Source organism: Diospyros lotus, chromosome 11 (assembly GCF_014633365.1).
Source record: "Diospyros lotus cultivar Yz01 chromosome 11, ASM1463336v1, whole genome shotgun sequence".
Classification (NCBI taxonomy): domain Eukaryota; kingdom Viridiplantae; phylum Streptophyta; class Magnoliopsida; order Ericales; family Ebenaceae; genus Diospyros; species Diospyros lotus.
In genome coordinates this window covers 29,685,454-29,706,211 of record NC_068348.1, presented here as the reverse complement: position 1 = coordinate 29,706,211, position 20,758 = coordinate 29,685,454, and the positions used below count along the sequence as shown (strand labels likewise).

General features: G+C 35.5%; 3 protein-coding genes across 6 annotated transcripts; 1 reads left to right on the top strand and 2 right to left on the bottom strand.

Moving 5' to 3' along the window:
• Positions 1-36: 36 nt before the first annotated feature.
• On the top strand, positions 37-5,951 carry LOC127813689 (60S ribosomal protein L37-3-like). The gene is made up of 4 exons (XM_052354800.1): positions 37-157; positions 386-521; positions 5,317-5,418; positions 5,517-5,951. The coding sequence occupies exons 1-4, from the start codon at positions 155-157 to the stop codon at positions 5,561-5,563; spliced, it is 288 nt and encodes a 95-aa protein (XP_052210760.1). The 5' UTR covers positions 37-154; the 3' UTR covers positions 5,564-5,951.
• A 3,526-nt stretch (positions 5,952-9,477) lies between these two features.
• LOC127813537 (uncharacterized) lies at positions 9,478-13,826 on the bottom strand. Of its 2 annotated transcripts, XM_052354556.1 has the most exons (4): positions 13,390-13,826; positions 12,865-12,958; positions 11,982-12,073; positions 9,478-10,265 (listed from the first exon to the last, which is right to left on the bottom strand). In XM_052354556.1, exons 1-4 carry the CDS (start codon positions 13,443-13,445, stop codon positions 9,848-9,850), a joined length of 660 nt encoding a protein of 219 aa, XP_052210516.1. In that variant the 5' UTR covers positions 13,446-13,826; the 3' UTR covers positions 9,478-9,847. The 2 variants fall into 2 exon arrangements, with proteins under 2 accessions (XP_052210516.1, XP_052210515.1); XM_052354555.1 differs by lacking the exon at positions 12,865-12,958 and having other exon boundaries at positions 9,483-10,265; positions 13,390-13,822.
• Positions 13,827-15,913: 2,087 nt separating this feature from the next.
• On the bottom strand, positions 15,914-20,553 carry LOC127813536 (rhomboid-like protein 11, chloroplastic). Of its 3 annotated transcripts, none has more exons than XM_052354552.1 (7): positions 20,225-20,552; positions 17,928-18,052; positions 17,523-17,608; positions 17,300-17,340; positions 17,029-17,195; positions 16,888-16,950; positions 15,914-16,463 (listed from the first exon to the last, which is right to left on the bottom strand). In XM_052354552.1, exons 1-7 carry the CDS (start codon positions 20,436-20,438, stop codon positions 16,272-16,274), a joined length of 888 nt encoding a protein of 295 aa, XP_052210512.1. In that variant the 5' UTR covers positions 20,439-20,552; the 3' UTR covers positions 15,914-16,271. The 3 variants fall into 3 exon arrangements, with proteins under 3 accessions (XP_052210512.1, XP_052210513.1, XP_052210514.1); XM_052354553.1 differs by having other exon boundaries at positions 16,355-16,502; positions 20,225-20,553; XM_052354554.1 differs by lacking the exon at positions 15,914-16,463 and adding an exon at positions 16,509-16,718 and having other exon boundaries at positions 20,225-20,553.
• Between the last annotated feature and the right edge of the window lie 205 nt (positions 20,554-20,758).

Here is a 20,758-nt window from a genome sequence, read left to right as displayed (position 1 = left end):
CAGCCCATTCCTAATTGGGCATTGTTGAAAGCAATGGCCGAACATGTTCAAAACCCTAATTCACCTCTACTCGGGACTATAAATGTCTACCAAATATAGCTCCCCTACGTTTTCTTTCTCAAGCCTCCGAAGCTAGGGTTTCTGTATCGAAGACATGGTACTCTCTCTCTCTCTCTCTCTCTCTCTCTCTCTCTCAGAGTAGATTGATGGATGTGTTTGCATATGTGGTGTATTGGAAGATTTATTGATCTGCTGAAGAATTTGTGTAGAAGATAAATATTTTTGTATATTAGATCGTGCACAGGAAAATGTATAGATCCGCTTAGCGTCTGTAGAAGTCGAATGCTTATGCTTATGAGATGTTGTATCCGAATGTGTATTGCAGGGAAAGGGAACGGGAAGCTTCGGAAAAAGGAGGAACAAGACTCATACGCTGTGTGTCAGATGCGGCCGCCGCAGCTTCCACCTCCAGAAGAGTCGCTGCGCCGCCTGTGCTTTTCCTGCCGCCCGCAAACGAACATGTCTGCTCTCTCTCTCACTCTCTCTCTCTCTCTATATATATATATTGATATTGTTATAAGATGCATTGATCCATCTTTTGTTAATCTTTTGACGCGATTTCTCTGAATATGCATTTTATATATTTAATTCTTGTTAGATTATGTCAATGCATGAAAGAAAACTATGGCATTCAGAAGTAGGACTTGTCTTGTACTAGAGAAGAAGGGAAACACTAACCTTTTGAGTTAAAATGGATTTAAGGTTATTGGTAGAGAGAGACCAACAAACACAAAATTATCATACTATGTTCATTTTATAACATTGAAAAATACAAGGATGTCCTGATTTTAGTGTAAAATGGGTTGTTCGGTGCGGGCTGTTTTGGCCATTTTTATTTAAAGAACATTTTTATAAATAAAATGATTCAAAATATGCAAAGTTTTCTCGCTTAAAGTCTTCCAAGAACAAGTTCAAAATGGCAGTTGTATCTTAGTTGCTAGAAAATTGGATAGTTCCTTTACCCTCCAAATTAGACCAGTGGTCTAATTTTGAAAGTGCAACAAAAGTCCAATAGTTTGCTCTTTTATATTTATAGTCATGACAAATTGCCTAATGGACTGATTTTTTTTGTCGTATGCCGAGGTGTGTGCCGACAAAGATAAAATTTTGATTTCACCCTAGGGTAAAATCATAACTTTGCCTTTGCGAGCACACTTGCTTGGCATGCTCATTCATTAAAAAAATTGTTATACTTGCCAAATAGTTATAAGTATGACCTTCAACTAACTACTAAACAATAAATGCAATAACTGTAAGTGAGAAAATACCAAAAAAAGAGTTTGAGAAAGAGTAAGTAAAGAGTTGCCGCGCCGCCTGTGCTTTTCCTGTCACCTGCTAACGAACACATCTCTCTCTATATATATTTATATACATTCATGTTATTATAAGATGCATTGATCTTTTGTTTGTTAACCTTTTGATGCGATTTACTGTATGAGAGGACTTGTCTTGTACTGGAGAATATGAGAGAAGCTAACCTTGTAAGTTACGGAAAGATGGCTTTAGGTTTATTGGTAGAGAAACCACCGGACACAAAATTATATTACTGCGTTCATTTACAATGTTGAAAACCATGTGGGTCCATTTAGGTGTAAAATGGACTGTTTTGGCCCTTAATTTTTATAAATGCAATGATTCAGAATACATGAAATGTTTTTACTCAAGTCTTCGAAGAACAAATTCAAAATGGCTGTTGTCACTTAGTTGCTAGCAAATTGGACAGTTCCTTTACTTTCCAAATTAGACCAGCAGCCTAATTTTGGAAGTGCAACAGCAGTCCAACTCTTTGCTTTTTTATATTTCTAGTCATAGCAATTGGTCAATGGACAGTGAATTTTTTTTATTGAATTCAAATGTCAGGTTCATGTGCTGACAAGAGTAAAAGTACATTTTCACCTCTGCTTGCTCTTAATTTTTTTAAGAGCAAGCAAGGATATAATCGTAACTTTGTCATTATTGGCACATGCACTCAACATGTGCATTCATTAGAAAAATTGTTATCCTTACCTGATAGTTAAAAGTTTGAGCTTCAACTATCTATTAAACAATTTTCATGACTATAATACAAAAATGCAATAACTATAAGTGAGAAAATAGCAAAAAGGGTTCAAGAAAGAGTATGCGGTAAGAGATAGAGGAAAAAGAGTAAGAGAAGAGTCACTGCACTGCCTGTACGTTTCCCGCCGCCCACAAACCAACACATCTGCTATCTCTCTCTCTATATATTCATATTGTTATAAGATGCATTGATGTTTTGTTACTTTTGACGTGATTTCTTTGCATATACCTTTTATGTATTTAATTCTTGTTAGATTATGTCATAAAAGAAAAGAATGGCATTTAGGAGGTAGGGACTGTCTCGTACTGCAGAAGAAGAGAAAAACGAACCTTTTGAATTAAATTTTAAGATTATTGGTAGAGCGAAACCAACAGAAATAAAAGTATCTTACTGTGTTCATTTCATAACATTGAAAAATAAGTGGGTGTCCCCATTTAGGTTTTGGCCCTTTTTATGTAAAGAACGTTTTTAAAAATACATTGATTCAAAATTCTTGAAATGTTATTACTGGAAGTCTTAGAAGAACAAATTCAAAATGTCGGTTGTCACTTAGTTGCTGGAAAATTGGATAGTACCTTTGCACCCCAAATTAGACCAGCGGTCTAATTTTGAAAGTGCAACAACTGTCCAATACTTTTATATTTCTAGTCGTGGCAGTTGCCTAATGGGTTGCAGTGATTTTTTTTACTGAATGTGCATGTTGAGCACATGTAATGGCAAGGCCAAAGTTTACAATTTTACCCCTGCTTGCTTTTCATTTTTATTAGAAACAAGCAGGGGTGAAATCGTAACTTTGCCCTTGTCAACACATGCATTTAACATGCACCTGATAGAAAAATTGTTATCCTTGCATAATAATTATAAGTTTGAGCTTCAACTAACTACTAAACAGTTGTCATGACTATAATACAAATATGCAATAACTATAAGTGAGAAAATAACAAAAAAGAGTTTCAGAAAGAGTAAGAGGTAAGGGATAGAGGAAAAAAGACTAAGACAAGAGTCGTTGTACGCCTGTGCTTTTCTACCCGCAAATGAACACGTTTGCTCTATCTCACTCACTCTCTCTCTCTCTCCCTCTCTGTGTATATATATATCTAGTTACAAGATGCATTGATCTTTTGTTTGTTAATCTGTTGCTTTGATTTCTTTGCTTGTGCATTTTATGTATTTAAATCTTGGTGGAATGAACCCAACAGATAATTATCTTACTATGTTCACTTTATAACATTTGAAAAATAAGTGGATGCCCGCATTTAGGTGTAAAATGGGCTTTGTTGCCCAAGGTTGTTTTTGCCCTTCTTATTTAAAGAACATTTTAATAAATACAATGATCCAAAATACACAAAATCTTGTACTTGAAGTCTTTGAAGAACAAATTCAAAATGGTGTTTATCACTTAGTTGCTAGCAAATCGGACAGTTCCTTTACTGTCCAAATTAGACCAACGGTCTAATTTTGAAAGTGCAACAACAGTCCAACACTCTGCATTTTTATATTTCTAGTTATGACAGTTGCCTAGTGGACAATGATTTTTTTTATTGAATGTGCATGTCGAGCGCATGTGCTGACAAGGGTAAAATTACTATTTTACCCTTACCAGTTAATACATTAAATGCAAGTATGGGTGAAATTGTAATTTTTCCCTTCTTAGCACACGTGGTTGGCACTCACGTTCATTAGAAAATTGGTATCCCTGCCTAATAGTTATACATTTGAGCTTCATCTGATTATTAAACAATTGTCATGACTATAATACAAAAATACAATAACTGTGAGTGAGCAAATGCCCAAAAAGAGATTGAGAAAGAGTAGGAGATAAGAGAGAAGAAAAAGGAGGGAAGCTCTCTATAAATAGCAAAAGAAGGGAGGGGAATCCTTGGTGGAATAAATACATTTGTCTGAAGGAAAAAAAGTTGTATTTGGTATGCCTTTTCTTGTGCTTTTTGGGCACTTGGTAATAAACCCATTGTTAATACAACTTTTTGATTGTATTTTACATAAAAATTGTTTTTAAATCATGGGAGAATAAAATAATTACCCCTAGGATTCCCCCTATTTGCAGGGGGAATTTGATTCCTCCCCCCTCCCCATTCCCTTCTCCCTCTATTTACAGAGAGATCCCCCCTCCCTCCCTCCCTCTATCTCTTATCTGTTACTTTTCTCACACTCTCACTTCGTATTCTCTTACAGTTGTAGCTTTTTTTATATGGGTTTTTCCATCCTGTGCTTGGGATAATTAGTCTTCATTATCTATTCATCTTGCACCTTAAATATCTCATGTTGGTTGGTGAGGTGTTTGCATATATTTTGTGACTTGTAGAATTAATGCAAATACCTCACCAACCAATGGGAGGTCTTTAGGGTGCAAGATAGAAACCCCCCCCCCTTATTATATAGTCATGACAATTGTTAGTTGAAGTTTGCACTAAAAATTATTAAACAATTCTTATGTCTAGAAATAAAAAAATTTGGAGTTTCAAACTATTGCTGCACTCTCCAAGTTAGATCATTCCTGGCAATTGCTGGAACGCAGTCAAATTTGGGGAGTAAAAGAGCAATTGTTTGATTTGCTAGCAATTAAGTGCCATTTTGAATTTATTCTTTATTCTTTTAAACAGGAGCCAAAACAGGCTGGCCCACCACGGGCCATTTTGCACCTATACTGTAACCTTCTGGTCACAAAGGGGCAACCTTTGCTACCAAGGCTTGGCCCCATTCTTGTAACATTGAAAGAATGGAAGAAGAAAATCATCATGAAGAAAGCATTACTGAGTTTGGATAGATTTGAGATTTGGTGGAATCTTGGCAACAAACACAATGAGACCCAGACTATGGGGTGTATATCTTGTTTGCAGTATCCAAAAGATCCATTTCCTCATGGTATCTACATTTAGTTGAAATCTTCTTAATTGTTATTGATGTGTGCAACTGAGTTTTGGGCCCTGACCCGTTGAGTAGATGTTGATTTGTTGATGGTATTCATTAAATTCAATAAATCATATTCGTCCTGTGCATATTTTGCTGAAAATTGATGCAGCTCTTTTTGGATATGTAATTTCTTGATCCCATTGTTACTACTGTGTCATATTAAACTTAAGGTCAGGAAATATGGACATCTTTTAAAGCCTGTTTTTGGGACGACAAAAATCAGAGATGTTTTGCAAATTGATGTGACCCGCCGGGTTTGTTTTCAGATAACTGGAGTGTGAAGGCAATTCGAAGGAAGACCACCGGAACTGGCCGGATGAGGTATCTCCGTCATGTTCCCCGCAGGTTTAAGAGTGGTTTCAGAGAAGGTAAATCAATTTGGTACTCTTAGTCAATTGATATTTTGCCTTTTGCTTTAGTTATATCTTTCGGAGTCTTGAGTTTTCCAATTTTATTCATTGGTTAGGCACCGAAGCAGCCCCAAGGAAGAAGGGAGGTGCTGCAACATCTTAAGGTTGGAGGCCAACTTTGAGTCTGGTTTTGTTTGGCTTTAATAGAATTTTGCAAGAAGAAAAGTTTTGGATCTTTGTGTACTGAGCATTTACAAGCTGTTTGTGTTTTCCAATAGTTGGATGGTTATTAATGCTTTTATTTTCAAAAATGGAATTGCCTTATAATATTGTGTTACCGCTGCCTGTAGTTGTAGCCTACCTTTGCCAAATAGGGTTCCATTTATCATTTTCGGGAGTTCATATTATACTATCGGGACTTTGTTATCAATAATGTCGGTTTGATGTCTCCTTCGGAATACTAAATGCATAATGCGGCTGGCTGCCTTGCTCTCTCCATAAGAAATGATGATATTATGTAAATTATTACCATCTGGTGCATATTATGTAAATTTTAGCTCTTCAACTTTACCACATGTTTTATGAATGGCTATCTGTGAAACACGGAAACGGCTCCAAGGTGCCGTTTTGGCGTTTTCAAATCATTTCGCGTTTTCGAATCATTTTCCGTTGCAGAAATGGGAAAAACGGCCCGAAACTTTTTTGGGCCGTTTGTGTAATTATCGAAAACTTTCGGACCGTTTTAGAATTTAATAAGCGTGGCCGGCAATTTAATAACGCGTTTATAGCGATCTGCCCAGCAATTTCTTCTCTTCCAGCAATTTCTTCTGCGATTTCTGCCTGCAATTTCTTTCTTCTTCCAACGCTGTTAGATTGATATTATTCTTTGAATTGATTCTCTCTCCCCGTTGTTGACTTGTTCCAAAGTCAAAATACAGAACACTTATGTTGGTGAATTGATTTCCTTTTTCTCTCTGTATGTATATTTATGTATATATATATATATAAGTTAACAGTATATGCAAGATATATATATGTGAAGTTATATTTATTATTATATATATGTGTCTCTCTCTCTATATATGTTTCTATATATATTTTTAATACATTATAAAATTTATGTTTATTATTTATATTTTTTATTTTTTATTTTTTATATTAAAAATTATATTTATAAAAAAAATTATCTTTTTTAATTTTATAATTTACCCTGCATTTCTGTTTCCTATATTTTTAGAAAAATGTTGTTTACGCATGTTTTTTTTTCATCGAAAACGTCTCGTTTCCATTTCTATGTAATCTTGATGGCCATTATGCATCTTATTATTTTATTTATAATTTTATATTAAAATAGCTAGTGAGTTTTAGCTACAGAAAGAGGCCGCCTTTTTCTCAACTTGGGATTAATTTTTTTGATTTCCCAACATGCATGGGATCCATCAATTGATTTGGGGGGGCTGGGGCGGGACTATTATGCTAGTACAATTTGGCTCCTCTGGTTGATGGAGTTGGTTGACTTCGGGCATGTTTGCCCCTGCACTTTAGGGTGCAAACACCTCATTGGCCTTAACGAATAGCGTTTTGACTTCTTTTTTTTTTTTCAATCAAATCATAATTTCATCTTTTGATAAATAATTATATTTTCAATTACTTTATTATTTAAACTCATCTTAAATCAAACATTTACTAAACAGTACACTTCATATATTATCATAGTTTACCTCAACTCATCTATTTCCCCTCTTAACACCAAAAGAGGTGCTCCATTGACTTGAGCATCACTGGCCGGTGAAGTTATTTATATTTCTTTTTATGGACACTGATATAGCGTTCGAGGCGAAAGTCGAAGTGGTCGTCTTACCAATTTGCCTCTCTCTAGATGAAGACGATACCCATTTCGAATGCGATATCTTTATTCTGTTCTCCTCCACGCCTTGTTAATTGCAAATCACGGTTTGGTCGGTACGCCCAGACCAAAAGACAAGAAAATGCAATGGAGGAGTCCGCTTGTAGTAGGGTTCTCTGATCGGCGTCGAAGCGATTGCTACTGGTGTTTGGCTTGTGGGGTTCAAGTTTGAGTTCGATTCGCTTCTATGGAAATTCATTGTCGATGTCTACCAAATCTATCGCGTCTTTACCCTCGAGGTTGATCGAAGAATTGAATTTACGAGTCAAAGAGCCACACGTTCGTCCGGAGGAGCACAATCTCAACCACCCCTGAGTTCTCGCGGCATTGCCTCCTCACTTTACTGAGATCTTCATCACCCTCTTAAAGGTCAGTTGGTAATCTCCTGCAACTTCTTTGTCTCTTTTACTTAATTGAAAATGGACCTGAGAGAGTGACCGACTAGTTTCATCACAATATTATGATTTATATGTGAATATTCGTTACTAAAATCAACTGAAATGATGATACATCTCTTGATCCATTTCACTAAAATTAACGTAATCAAGAAGAAAATTCTAAGATGATTGTACATATATATAAGAAAAAATGAAATTAGAAATGAGATTTTTTATAAGTGAAATTAGCCTAACTTTCATTGAAAATAAAATATGTAACACATAATTAATATGATTTAGAGTCAGATAAAAATAAGATCAATAAAAGCTTAGTGGATGGAATAGAATAAGTGTTGGCAAAAGAGATAAAAAGAAAATTAAGAAAAAGTTGGTGAAAGTCAAATAGGCAAAAATGTGAAATATAAGGGTTTTATAAACGATACAGACCATAAGTATAAATGAACTAAAAATTAGAATTCATGTAACAAATCCTCCATGGTGGGATAAAGCTTATAGTGTTACTTTTGCTATTTTAATTATAGTTTTAGCATTATATTATGTTTTCATTGTTACAGTGGGATAGAAGTTTGACCATCTTCTTTCTTTGGAATTCAGAATCAGTGAACGTGCTAAGTTTTTTTTTTTGTATTCAATAGGAAAGGGAAGCAATATTTTTCATCTTCTACATAATGAATTTGTAGATAACTAGAAACTTTGTACACCGACCTTCGTAATCAAATTAATTAGCATGCCTACCCTATTTGTTGCTTAATTTAGAGAGGTGTTTGACTGGAGATCAGAGAAATTAGTGAACATATACGTGTGTGGAAAGATCAAAAATTTACCATTGGCAGTGCTAGGATTTTTGCTCTAAATGGAGGAGCTACTATCTCAACTTTGATAAGGTATGGAAGTTTTGGCAATGATCCATTTTAAGGTAGCATTTATTAAAATAAATAAGATAAGATTGTATCAAGATAATATTAGAATATTTTCCGGATCAAAATATGAAATGTCAAGATAAATTTGTGAAACACTCCAAGATTTTTATCAAATTGTTTGTTAAATTTTTCGAAATGTACTAGAAGATATATGCATCATTTTTTTTTATCTATAAAGTTTAAGATATGTTTATCTAGAGAGGAAAAAATAAGATATCTAAGAAATGCCAGATAAAAAATCACGTCACTTTCTTTTCAAGAGTCACTAGATAAGTTTAATAAGTATATTGAAAAAGATAAGAGTCTGAAATGGTTTCCATATCTTACATTTTTCAATTTATATCTTGCTCCAAGATGGTTTCCATATTCTTTTAGAGCAGTGCTAATTCATCTAAATCTTTCATTGCCCAATAAAAAGATGCCACCTAAACTGGAGATCCCTTTTCATTGTCTAATAAAAAGATACCTAGACAATAAGATGCCACCTAGATTGGAAATCCATCTCCATAAATAGCATTATTCTTTTATGCCATGTTGGATAGATTAGATGGAAGTTTTGTTAAAAGGGACTGTCACAATATGTATGTAAAAGTAAAGAAGTGTAATATAAAAACAAGAGAGGTGCAGTATAAAAGTTACAGAATAACACAAATAGGTGCAGTACTTAAGATGTAGTCGTGTAAAAATAAGACAAGTGTAATATAAAAACAAGAGATGTGCCACGTGAGGGTTACGATACAACACGAATGAATACAGTAGTAGAATTCTAAAAGCAATATGGTACAATTAAGAGGAGTCCCTAGAATTTGCCTTGTTAAACCAAGCTGCATTTTGTCCTTAATTCATTTACCAGAGATCTGAGTATGAAATACAGGAAAACCCATCTTTATTGACATTTTGAAATGGATTTGATACAAGAGCAAGTACAATCTCAACGCCATGGAGAATAGGGGAAAAGTCTGAAGAAGAAACTTTGCTATAAGCGGGGCTCTCTATCCACAGCTAGTAACAGCAGCCCTCTTTGAATTTGAAACTAAAATGGGAATGGATAACCTCGAAAACAACTTTACAATTGCCATTCCCCAATTTCACAAACCTAATTTGGCATTTCTCAACTTTTTCTTTTTATTTCCTCTGGCATGTATTGTCAAATTTGATAACCAGGTCCCTATATAATAAAGAAGAAGAAGAAGAAGAAGAAGAAGATGTTGGAAGAGCAGAAACTATAACTCTCCGTCTCGGCTGCCCTGGTTCTTGTTCATACTCGGAAAAGATTTGAACCATTGTTTCCAAGAAGCATCCTGTTGTTGCTCGAGCCACGACAAGAAACAGCTATCTAGCAGGCAGAAGAAATTTACATAGAGGAGTTGGTACCTAACTGGAACATATCTGAAATTTCCAACCTGAAGAATTGGCCAGACGCTTCCCCCCATAATGAAGGCTGGGATAAAATCCCTCTTCACATCTTCCTTGACTTGAGAAGGACTCTTTCCGGTTGAAAAACCCATGTAAGTGAAAAACACAAGCAAGTCAAATGGCCCAAAAATCAAATCATCAATAACCACTTTACTGGCAACAAATCCAAAGGATTTTGGTTGCAACTGAAGCCGCGACTTTATATACCTATCCAGCCCTTCATACCTGCAAGCCGGAAAATAAAAGCATTATCCATAAATAGTATTCAAAAATTACGTCATTCGGTAATATGGGCAGTCGTCCTCTTTCTTAGAGGGGCAATAGGCAGTAATGGGAGAACTAAAAATAATTTCATCACCTTGTTGATAGTGTTACTAAATAACATATAATAGCTACCATTGTTCTGCCAAATTCACAGTTACTGAACATCTTTGTGGAAGGTTGAACTGGATCGCTCTAAAGTTTCAACTCTTAACATAATATGTTCCTCCTGGAGAAGGTAGCTTCGGCATTATAGCTGATACCAACAACCAACCAATAGAAAACTGCAAGTTAATCTATTTATCTATTTCTGACTGATGTAAATTCTCGCAAATTTATGAGATCCTGGGGGCTGAACATATGTTGTGATCAAATAAAACAGGAAATCTAATCACCACCAAACTTAAAAAGCAAGAATTCCTTGCCCTCCACACTGTTCTTGCCACCCCCCCAAACTAACAGAGATATTTTTTCAAAAAAAGAAAAGAAAAGAAGCACAGAAACAAATTTCAACAGCAAAAACTGAAATAAGTTCATTCCTCCATGTTAAAAAAAAAAAAGTTCATGTCCATTCCCAATCATCCTACCCTGCATTAGAAAACTAGTTTGAAATCTTCCTAATATTTTGAGGGCATTTAAACAATTAGAGTGACTTTCTTAGGATTAGACAAACAAGGGTACCTATAATTCAACAACGGACAACTTTTTATACAAATTTTACACACCAAGGCAATGATTTTGTATTCTATTTGGAGATCTATTGTACTAAAGTTTATTGTTTAAACTCTTTGGGGGTGTTAATGAGCTTTCTTTTCTCCAAAATTATCTTAAAAAATGATCAATTGCACCATATTCTTTTAACATTTATGATGTATTAGTTTCCAGAGAAGCGAATTTACGGAGAAACAACTGAATAATTTATTTAACCACTAAAACTAGTGTCCTAGAAAAAAAGTGAAACATGCTATGAAGCTATTGCAAGATGTAAGTCGATGACATAGTTGAATTTTCTGCTAACTTCACTTCAACCATATTTATCTTAAAAAAAATGTTGTAAAAACACATCAATATTATTTCCCTTGTAAGTCATAAACTTAAAGGTCATAGCCAATGCAAGGCTTCCCGATTATAGCATGGCACAGAATCTATAGTAGCTGGGCAGTCTAACCATACTTTTTTGTAGAGTTGCTGATTTGAAACCATGCAACTGCATGGGGATAAACAGCATTTGCCCCACACCTGGTTGCAAAAGAAAATTTGCAAGAGATTTATATATTGATAAAATAAGGCTCACCATGCACATTAGGAGGTTGTGCCATCTCAACCTTATTGTGAAAATGATCCCCAACACAACAGTAGTGATTTTTTTTCACAATTGTTAAAGCTAAAGCATGTATGGTTAAAATCTTCTGCTTTCACACCCACACAATTTTCATTTTGCATGCAGGGTACACTGTACACTTACCTAATGGGAATGGACCATTTCAGAATTAATTGCCTAATCAATCATCCATTAGGGAAGATTATCGAAAGAGAACAAGATAATGTCAAACTCTTGACATGCAAAAAAGCATATACCCCAGTGACTGTAAGGAGCCCAAGCTAACCGCCAAGGACAACCTCACAAACTGACATCAGCAAACAACCTGTCAAAACTGCAAATGAGCAAAAGTCACTCACCAGAAGTGGCCAACAGGTCCAACAAATCCAAAACCGAACAAGCTTGTGGTGGCAACCCGTCTCCAATTGATCTTTAGTTTTTCATCTTCATCCTGTAAGATGAATAATGGATAATCATTCAAAATATTGAATAGATTGACTGTCCATCTATGGAATACAAACAATAAAACATTTATCATCATGAGAAGATAAATTAGAGGGTGTGTCTTGGTAGCAATAGAAAGGTTGCTCCTTTTTGGACTAAAAGGTCATGGGTTCAAGATGTGGAAACAGCCTCTTTGCAAAGTAAAGAAAGGGTCAGGCTGTGTAGGAAAACAAGCTTCCTTCAACCATCACTAAACGAGGGCCTCATGCATTGAAGACGCCCTTTTATGTGAAAAAAAAAATTAGAAATGGCTGTGAATCTCAGAATTTGCAAAGCTATTTTATGGTTATAAGAAGACAAACAAAAGAATATCACAAATAACATAGAATCAAGAAGATAATAGCCTGGCCCCACTACAATCTTTGGACACGTTATCAGAACCAGCCACTGTACCATCAAATGGAACACAAAATTTAGGGATCACTCCAAAGAAAATCATAGGAAGACCATCATATGCCTTTGGACATATGAGAGGAGCTTCTATAAATAGATTGGTTACCCCTGGGACTTCAATCTTAGAGCAATGTCAATATTTGCATTAGATTAGTGATACTGAACTAATTTGATTCCATCCTGAGAAACAAGTTCAAAGAATGAGGAAAACCAGGCCCTACTTAAAGCATTCATTTGCAATACCAAAATCTGCTGTGCCGCCTATTGGCGGGGGCAGAAGGTCTATCTAAAATTTCCAAAACGTTATAAAGAAACTTTATCAAGCACAATGAAATTTTTTCTTACGCCAGCAAAGCTGTTTCCAATTACATGTAGAAGTAGATTCGTTTTCCTTTCTGAGGTGGCCGGAGCTGCCAAGTGCCAAGCACATACCCCTTCCCTGCCAAGCCCCAATTTCAAAAGAACATGATAATGCAGTCTCTTATAGAAAGGAATATTATGACTAATCCAAATGAATCCTCATAAACCATCCATCAATTTTTTCTACTTATGCCAAAAGCTGCTTTCAAGCACATGAACCAAACAATGAATGAAACCAAAATGTTGTGTGTAATCCAAATGAAACCCCCCTAAGCCATTCATCAAAATTTTCTGCTTTCAAGTACATGAATCTTGCACTGAGCAAAACCAACGTATTAAAGAGAGGGAAATGGCAATGCTAGGGTTCACCACCACAAGAACCAAACAAACGAATGGAACTACTTAATGCAAAGAAATTAGACAAACGCATTAAACCAAAAGGCGAATGCATTGAACCCTCGTCCCCACAAATGAAGAAAGAAAAAGAAAGAAAGATAGATAGGAAATTACAGAAATTTGATTGCGCTTCCTCGCGGTAAAATGGGTGACAGATTGAGCGGCAACATCGCCAAATCCCCAAATCAATCCAGAACTGACGATCTGAGTCTTAACAGGGTGCGTTGCGAGACAATTCCGATACCATTTCCAGACCTTCGATATCAACATCATCCAATAACTGCGAATCTCGGAAGAAAAACAGAGGCAAGAAGAGAGAGAGAGAGAGAGTGGAAATTGGGCTTTCATGCCCCTTTTGTAATGCCGGGACCGTTGATGGATTGGTTGAATTGCAAGTTCCTTGGATTTGCCATTTTTTTTTTTTTTTGTATATTTTAATGGGGAATTTTGTCCATGGATCATGCTTTGGTAGAATCAAGATGAATCAAACCACCATTGTTATTTCTTCTTTTCAAATTTTCCTTTGGCTCTTGAGTTCTTGATAAAAAGGGGAAGAGGAAAGGGTTTTGATCATTGAATTTTGTTTCAATATCTTCCATTAAAATGTGTAGCCATTTGGGATGGCTGGAATTGGAATTGAAATTACAAATTCACCGGCGGTGATTCTATGAATCTTTGATCCAATTATTTGGAATTTTTTAGTTTTTTTTTATGAATGCAACTAACAAGTGGACTCTATTAGAGAAAACTGTTTCCTCTTTGGCCCAGTGCGTAGATTAATTGACAAATGAAGAATGTGTTGGGATGTTGCTCTTTAGATCTTAGGTTCCGTGTTTAAGCTCTGATCAGAAAATAATTTAGTAGACAAAGAGCGACCCTAAAAAATAAAAAATGCTTACCGCCCTCACGTTTGTGATTGTGTTAGAGGTCGAAATCTGTCTACTGAATTTTCTGATTTATCTCTCTTGTTGAATCGTGAAGCTAAATAGCGTCATTTTTACCCCTATTTACCTCTAAACAGAAACCCAATCTCAAAGAAATTGTAAGATGTAAAATTATGTGAAATATTGCTCTTGCGCCACCTTCAACGCATGGGACAATTGCTTGTCAAGCTAAAATTTAATGAGTCAATTTTTGAAAACCATTTCTAACAAGTCTTTTTATCTTTCTTTCCTCCAAAAAATTGCTCCATATTCTTCTTGTCCCAACGGTTCTCTCTCACAAATCTGAAATTAGAAGACGACATTGGCAACAAGTAGCAACGACGTTTGTGAGTAGATTGACAATTGAGAATGAGAGGTCAAAGTCGGATGACGAGGAAGAGAGTAATGCAGATGAAAATGATCAAGAAAGCAATGCATATGAAGATAATGAAAAGAGCGATGTAGATTTCCAAAGGAGTGAGTAGAGATCAAAATTTTCAAAAAGTGGATTTATGAGATTTTGATTTTTTTTTTATTTATCAATGTATTGGGTAATTGATATTATGTATTTAATTATTGATTTGTATGTTTAATGATTGATTTTGTGTATGTGTGTATTTAATTATTAATTTTGTTTATGAGTGTATCTATTAGTTTGTGTGTTTTTAGTTATTAATTTGTGTATTTTATTATTAATTTTGTGTATATGTAAAAATTATAGAAAAAATAAATAAATAGAATTGAAGTTTATTAAAATAAATAAATGAAATAGAAAGTGTGATTGGAGCACACATAATTTTTAAGATAAAATTAAAATAAGGAATAAATTATTTATAATATAATAAAGAGTGAGATAGAAATAATCTTATGTGACATTTTTTTGGAGGCTTTGAGAGTTGAGATTAATCGAATAATCTTTTTATATTGCTCTCTCATTCAGTGTTTGGAGCAATTTAATGCACATTTGCATCTTGGTCCCTATAAAATGGAATTAAAAGATATATACTTTCTACCATTTAAAAACAATTATTATAGATACCATTCACTTAAACAATGTGAACTTTAAAATTACTCTCAAGTAACGTGACATTTTATTTTCAAAATAATGTGAAATTTGATTTTCTTATGCACTTATAAATAAATAATTTTTATTTTCATTTTTACAAATAAGCCCTAATTTGAGCCAACTCAATACTAGTGTCTCTAAAAGAACCCATAACTATGCAAAGAAATAAACACTTAATCTTGTTTTATTGTTATTTTGTCATTGGCTCACAACCGAACTGCATGTTAAATGTATTACCAATATTTTTAAACAATACTAATAAAGTAAAGTTGAATGTGACCAGACCAACATATTTTTTCGGGCAACATCTCAACCCCCAAGCAGTAGAGAGGCAGAGCCAATCTTTTTTTTTTTTTTTTTAATTACACCCCATTACTAGCGTCCTCAACCACCATGCTCCTAGAATTAAGGAGATAAATCGAGAGATGTGCCCAAATGATCAGGGTGGTAGACCTTAACACTACTAATAACACTCATAAGGTCCTCCCTTGAAGGAAGCATTCTGCTTCTTCCCAAAAATCGAACCCACACTAGAAACCTCCAGACAAACTTTTAGCCTACCCCTTTACCACTTGGCTATGTCCCTGAGGTAGGCAAAGCCAATCTTATCCTTATAACAAGAAGCTTATGTAACATGAAATACAAAGTATCCCCACAACACGTACTTACACTCACAATCGATATATATTAATAAAGTAACAAAAATAATAAAAACCACCCAAAGTACATTATTAGCTCTGGATGGTGAAGAGTCACGATTGGCGATACGAAGCTACTCCAATGTTGCAGACCATAAAAGCATTTAACCAGAGACAAGCCAATACACTTTTAAACGTCGAGTATTAAATCAATCAATTTGATTGTTACAAATTGACCTTTCTTACAGATGATGATTCCTATCTATAAAACAATGGGTTTCTATAACAACACTACAGTATGTATTGGAAACATTTTCCTATTGGATCAATGTAAATTGACAACCTGATAAGCATGCATCATTCTCTAGTTCATTGTTTCTTCAGCCGCCTAAGTGATCCATCTTGGTCTGGAGGCTGAGAAGGAACTCTGCTCAGAAGCCATACCAGAACTACACCGATCAAAGCACCGGATAGGTGTGCTATGTGATTAACATTCTGCAAGGCATAGCCCCCCGGGAAACTGCCCGACAGCCCTGTGGATGCCTGCGCCGCTTCCATCACCTGATAATCGTATGCCGCTTACCAAAAATCAAAGGCGGCCTTGCCCAATAAAAATGTTTCAGAAGTAAAGTTCCCGACAGCGCTTGAAAAAAGTTATTGCCTAAGCAGCTATTGTATGCATCAAAAAGCATTACATACTCTGAAGAAAAGTATGCATCAAAAAGCATCCACTTGAGCTTTACCGGATTATTAGCTATCAACCTACCACTTCAAATCCCAGTAGTAGTCGCCATTTCCATTTATGGTTTAAACTGTCTGCAAAGATTAGCTACTTAAGCTGAAAACAATTGTCTCATCTATCATTTCGAGCTTAGTTCATTAAGTTCTAGATTATTATAGACCACAAAGACTTGACAGCATATTTTATGATAACTTGTAAGACCATTCTTGACGGGAAATCAAATGTGGATAGCGAATTTCTTACCTTCTCTATAACAAATTGGCCCAGTATGAGCACTTCAAGGATCTTCCTCCAGTCCCACGACATCTGCAGTAAACATAGAAGTTGATAGACAAGTTTGTTTTGGTGTCACAAAGAGGTTTATGAATGTAGAATTGCAATTACCTTCACGAGAACACTAACTGCAAAGAGCCCGAATACAGCACCTGATGCTCCAACAGAAACTGCATTTCTTGGTAAGACCAGCCATGAAACAATATTTGCGCCAGCACCTGTTAGGATATAAGTAAGCCACAATGCAAAGTTCCCTTCCTCCTCCTCAACGAGCTTTCCTGCACTAGTAAAACAAGTAAGAATTACACAATCGAATCTGAATGTATCAGACAATAGCATGCCTGTCAACTTCAGGAATGAAAGTGAATTGTAAAAGCCTTACCAAAAATATACAAAAAGAATAGGTTGCTGGAGAGGTGGTTCCTGATAAGCATGTGCAGAAAATATTAGAACCAAACATCAGAGAGAGAAAGAGATAGGGCATTTGGTGTCTTGAGTTATACGTCAAGGACCACTAAGCATTACTGTGTAGCACAGTATGTTCTTAACATTGCTCCCCATTGAATTTTGAAGCTATGCATCCCTAAGGAGTACAGAGGTCTCACCAATTCGCATGACAAAATGTGGCCGTCACAAACTGGTACCATGCAGGCCAATTGTGGTACAGATACAAGATTTTGATTCCCCGAACCTGAGAAATTGCAGAAAGTTTGTTGTTAGCTTCACATTCCTACCAAGGCATACAAAATTGACCTAGATGAATGTCAAATATCATTTTCCTAACAAGAATACTTTTTCTCTTTATGTGAAGTCTCAGTTTTGAGAATGATCTTAAATCTCCAAAGCTCGAGTATATATTATGTTTGATAGCATGCCGATTCACAAGATTATTTTTTACTGGATTTTCATTTCCTAATTCTGTGAGGTCAAGATTGCAAAGACTTTCTATCTAGGTTCCCCCTAAAAAATGATGATACTTCACTAAACAGAGGCAAAAAATATTAAGAAACCTGAAATAAGTGATCCACCACATATATTCCAAGATTAAGAAGAAGGATCCAGAATATCCCATTTACGCGCCTCTCTGGCTTACTCTTCTCTTCTGGCTTCCCAAGTTCCAGCTGTGATATTATATCTAAAACAAATGTCAGAATATTGGTTTAATGTTCCACCATCTCATAGGACCTGGGTTCAATTTGTATGAAGTATGAAGCAAGAAGGTAACAAACAATTCCATCTTCAGTTACAGAGTGATAAGTACTGTGATAGCAAATGAAATTTTTGAAAGCAAGCAAACTTCTTCAGTAGTGTTCAGCACATGATATAAGGTGATGCTTAAGAAAGTCATTGCACCAGACTGTTGCCATTCATTCCACGATGAAGAAAATCCCATTTCACATATTCCTAAAAGAAAGATTTCCGCATTTTCACAGCATAAAATGCAAAAATAAATGATAAATGAGAATGATACATCTTAATGAAGCTAAGATCAGTTGAGAACACCATACCAAGTGTACTCAATAGATCATATAGAAAAGAACTAAGACTAAAAAACAGAATGAACACAAGCAAAGATACTAAAACTGCATTTCCTATTTTTATCCCTTCTTCTTTTTTTTTTTTTTGGAGGGGGGAAGGGGGCGCGCTTAAACTTAAAGTAGCCTTCTATAGCAAATTAGTATAAGTTGCTTAATTCATGTCATAAGATGAAGGTAATTATTTTTGTTCCCAACATTTGCTTATTGAACAAAATGAGGTTTCCCAGGAAATACACATAATAAAATAACATACATCTGAAAGAGGTGATTCTTTCTTCTCCTACTAGTGCCGCTCTTGGTTCTATAAATTATGCTAATAACCTCGGTCCAAAATGCAGATGGGCCACTTCAAAAAATTGGAATTTTCAAAGTGGTCATTTCTAAGTGTCCTTCTAATGACAAAATCAGCAGTATCACTTTCAAAATGCCATTATCAAGACAACAGTCAGTTTGGAATTAATGAATCCACAAAATTTTGTGGAATTCATTTCCATTTCCAAAATTTCATATTTGGAACAAAAAAGAAAAAACATTCATTTCAATTCTACGAATTCAATTCTATGGAATTGAACATGACTAAATCAAATTCAATCAAAATAGGTGGAATTTCCAAATGAATTCCACAAAACTCAAACAAGCAAATTTTATAGACAAAACTACCATCAACAACCTTTCCTTTTCTAATGAAACTTCATTTCTGGATTTATTCCAAGTATAAGTTTGTGGAATTCAATTGAATTCCATATTTTAAGTTGTGTATACCAAACATGAGAATTCATTTGCAAATAAATTCTAATATACTAAGTAGAATTCATTTAGAGATGAATTCCACATTTCAAATTCATTAATTCCAAACATACTGAAGAGTTCCTGGACCTGACAGTGTGATAGGGTCCAACCAGATTGAGAAACAATTGCCCAAAGGTAGAGACAGAAAGGATCTCCTATTCAGCCATGACCCGCACAATATATTTTTAAAATAACTCACCGTTGCATGTAATAGTCTAGCAATCCTAATGCTAGCTAACAAGTAGCATTAAATACATAGATACAACAACAACAACTATAAATCAAACACTTTATTCTATTATATAGGGTTGACTACATGAATTTTAGCTCGGCATTCATTTTTATATATAGCCTTATCTTCTGTACCTAAGTGTCTCTCACCAAGTTTTCTTGATTTTCCTCTACCTCTTGTGCTAGACACTTGTTCCATTCTATCCACTCTCCTCACAAAGCCTCTATTGGCATGCTTGTCATCCATTAGTCAACAACATATCAAGACTTTCTCAAATATAATATGTAAAATAATTTAGCTTTTCTTCCAAGAGAAAGAACAATAAGATAACAATTGAAGACAGCAAAGGGAGTAAGTGATACCCCCATAATCTGTTTGACAGCCCAACTGGGGACTTATGACACAATGGCATTGTATTACAAGTATAAACAAATGAAAGATCCTATCGCACAATCCAAATACCTGATTGACTAACCCAATTCAGTTCTCTACTAATATAAAACCACAGTTGCCCACCACCTGTTTGTCAAAATTCCAGAGACAACTAGGCCACTCGAAAGCCAACCCGTAACAACCAATTAAGCCACATTTTGACGAATCGTCGCACCTTCATTTAGCTTTGTAAGCACAATTAATTGTAATTGTGATGAACCCAACTAAAATGAACTTCAATTATCGAATACACAACACATATCTAAAAATAAATATACATGCATAGAGAGGGAGGGGAGGGGGGGGGGGGGGGAACCTGAGCCGTTCATGTTGCAGGCGAGGCGAAAGCGGGCGGCACGGAGAAGAAGAGGAGAGTTGTTGGGTCGGGTTAGAAGTGTCTGATAACCGCAGCAAAAGTGAGAGGAGGGGCGCTTTGGGATGGCCATGGGCATGGCTTTGTATGGAGAGCGACGACCTACCGGAAGGAGCTCAAGATGATGAAGACGGTGATGATGGCGATACAGATTCATCTCGAGATCGAGAGATTAGCTGAAAACGGAGCAGCAACCACTGCCGCTAAGACAATACTTGCGCCGGAACAGAGTGAACTGAGACGGATACCATCAACTGCAAATTTGAACTTCTCGCACTATTATCTAATGACCCGAAAGCCCACATATGTTTCATTTGTAATGTGGAGAGGCCCAAGTAATTGGGCTGGGATTCTCATGGAAATGGACTGGGCTTCTTAATCACATTGCCAAGGCCCGAGTCCAACTATCACAGTTACTTGATGGGTGTCTCAGTTTTCTTTTTCTTTTTTTTCTTCTCTTTTTTTTTGCATTCAGTT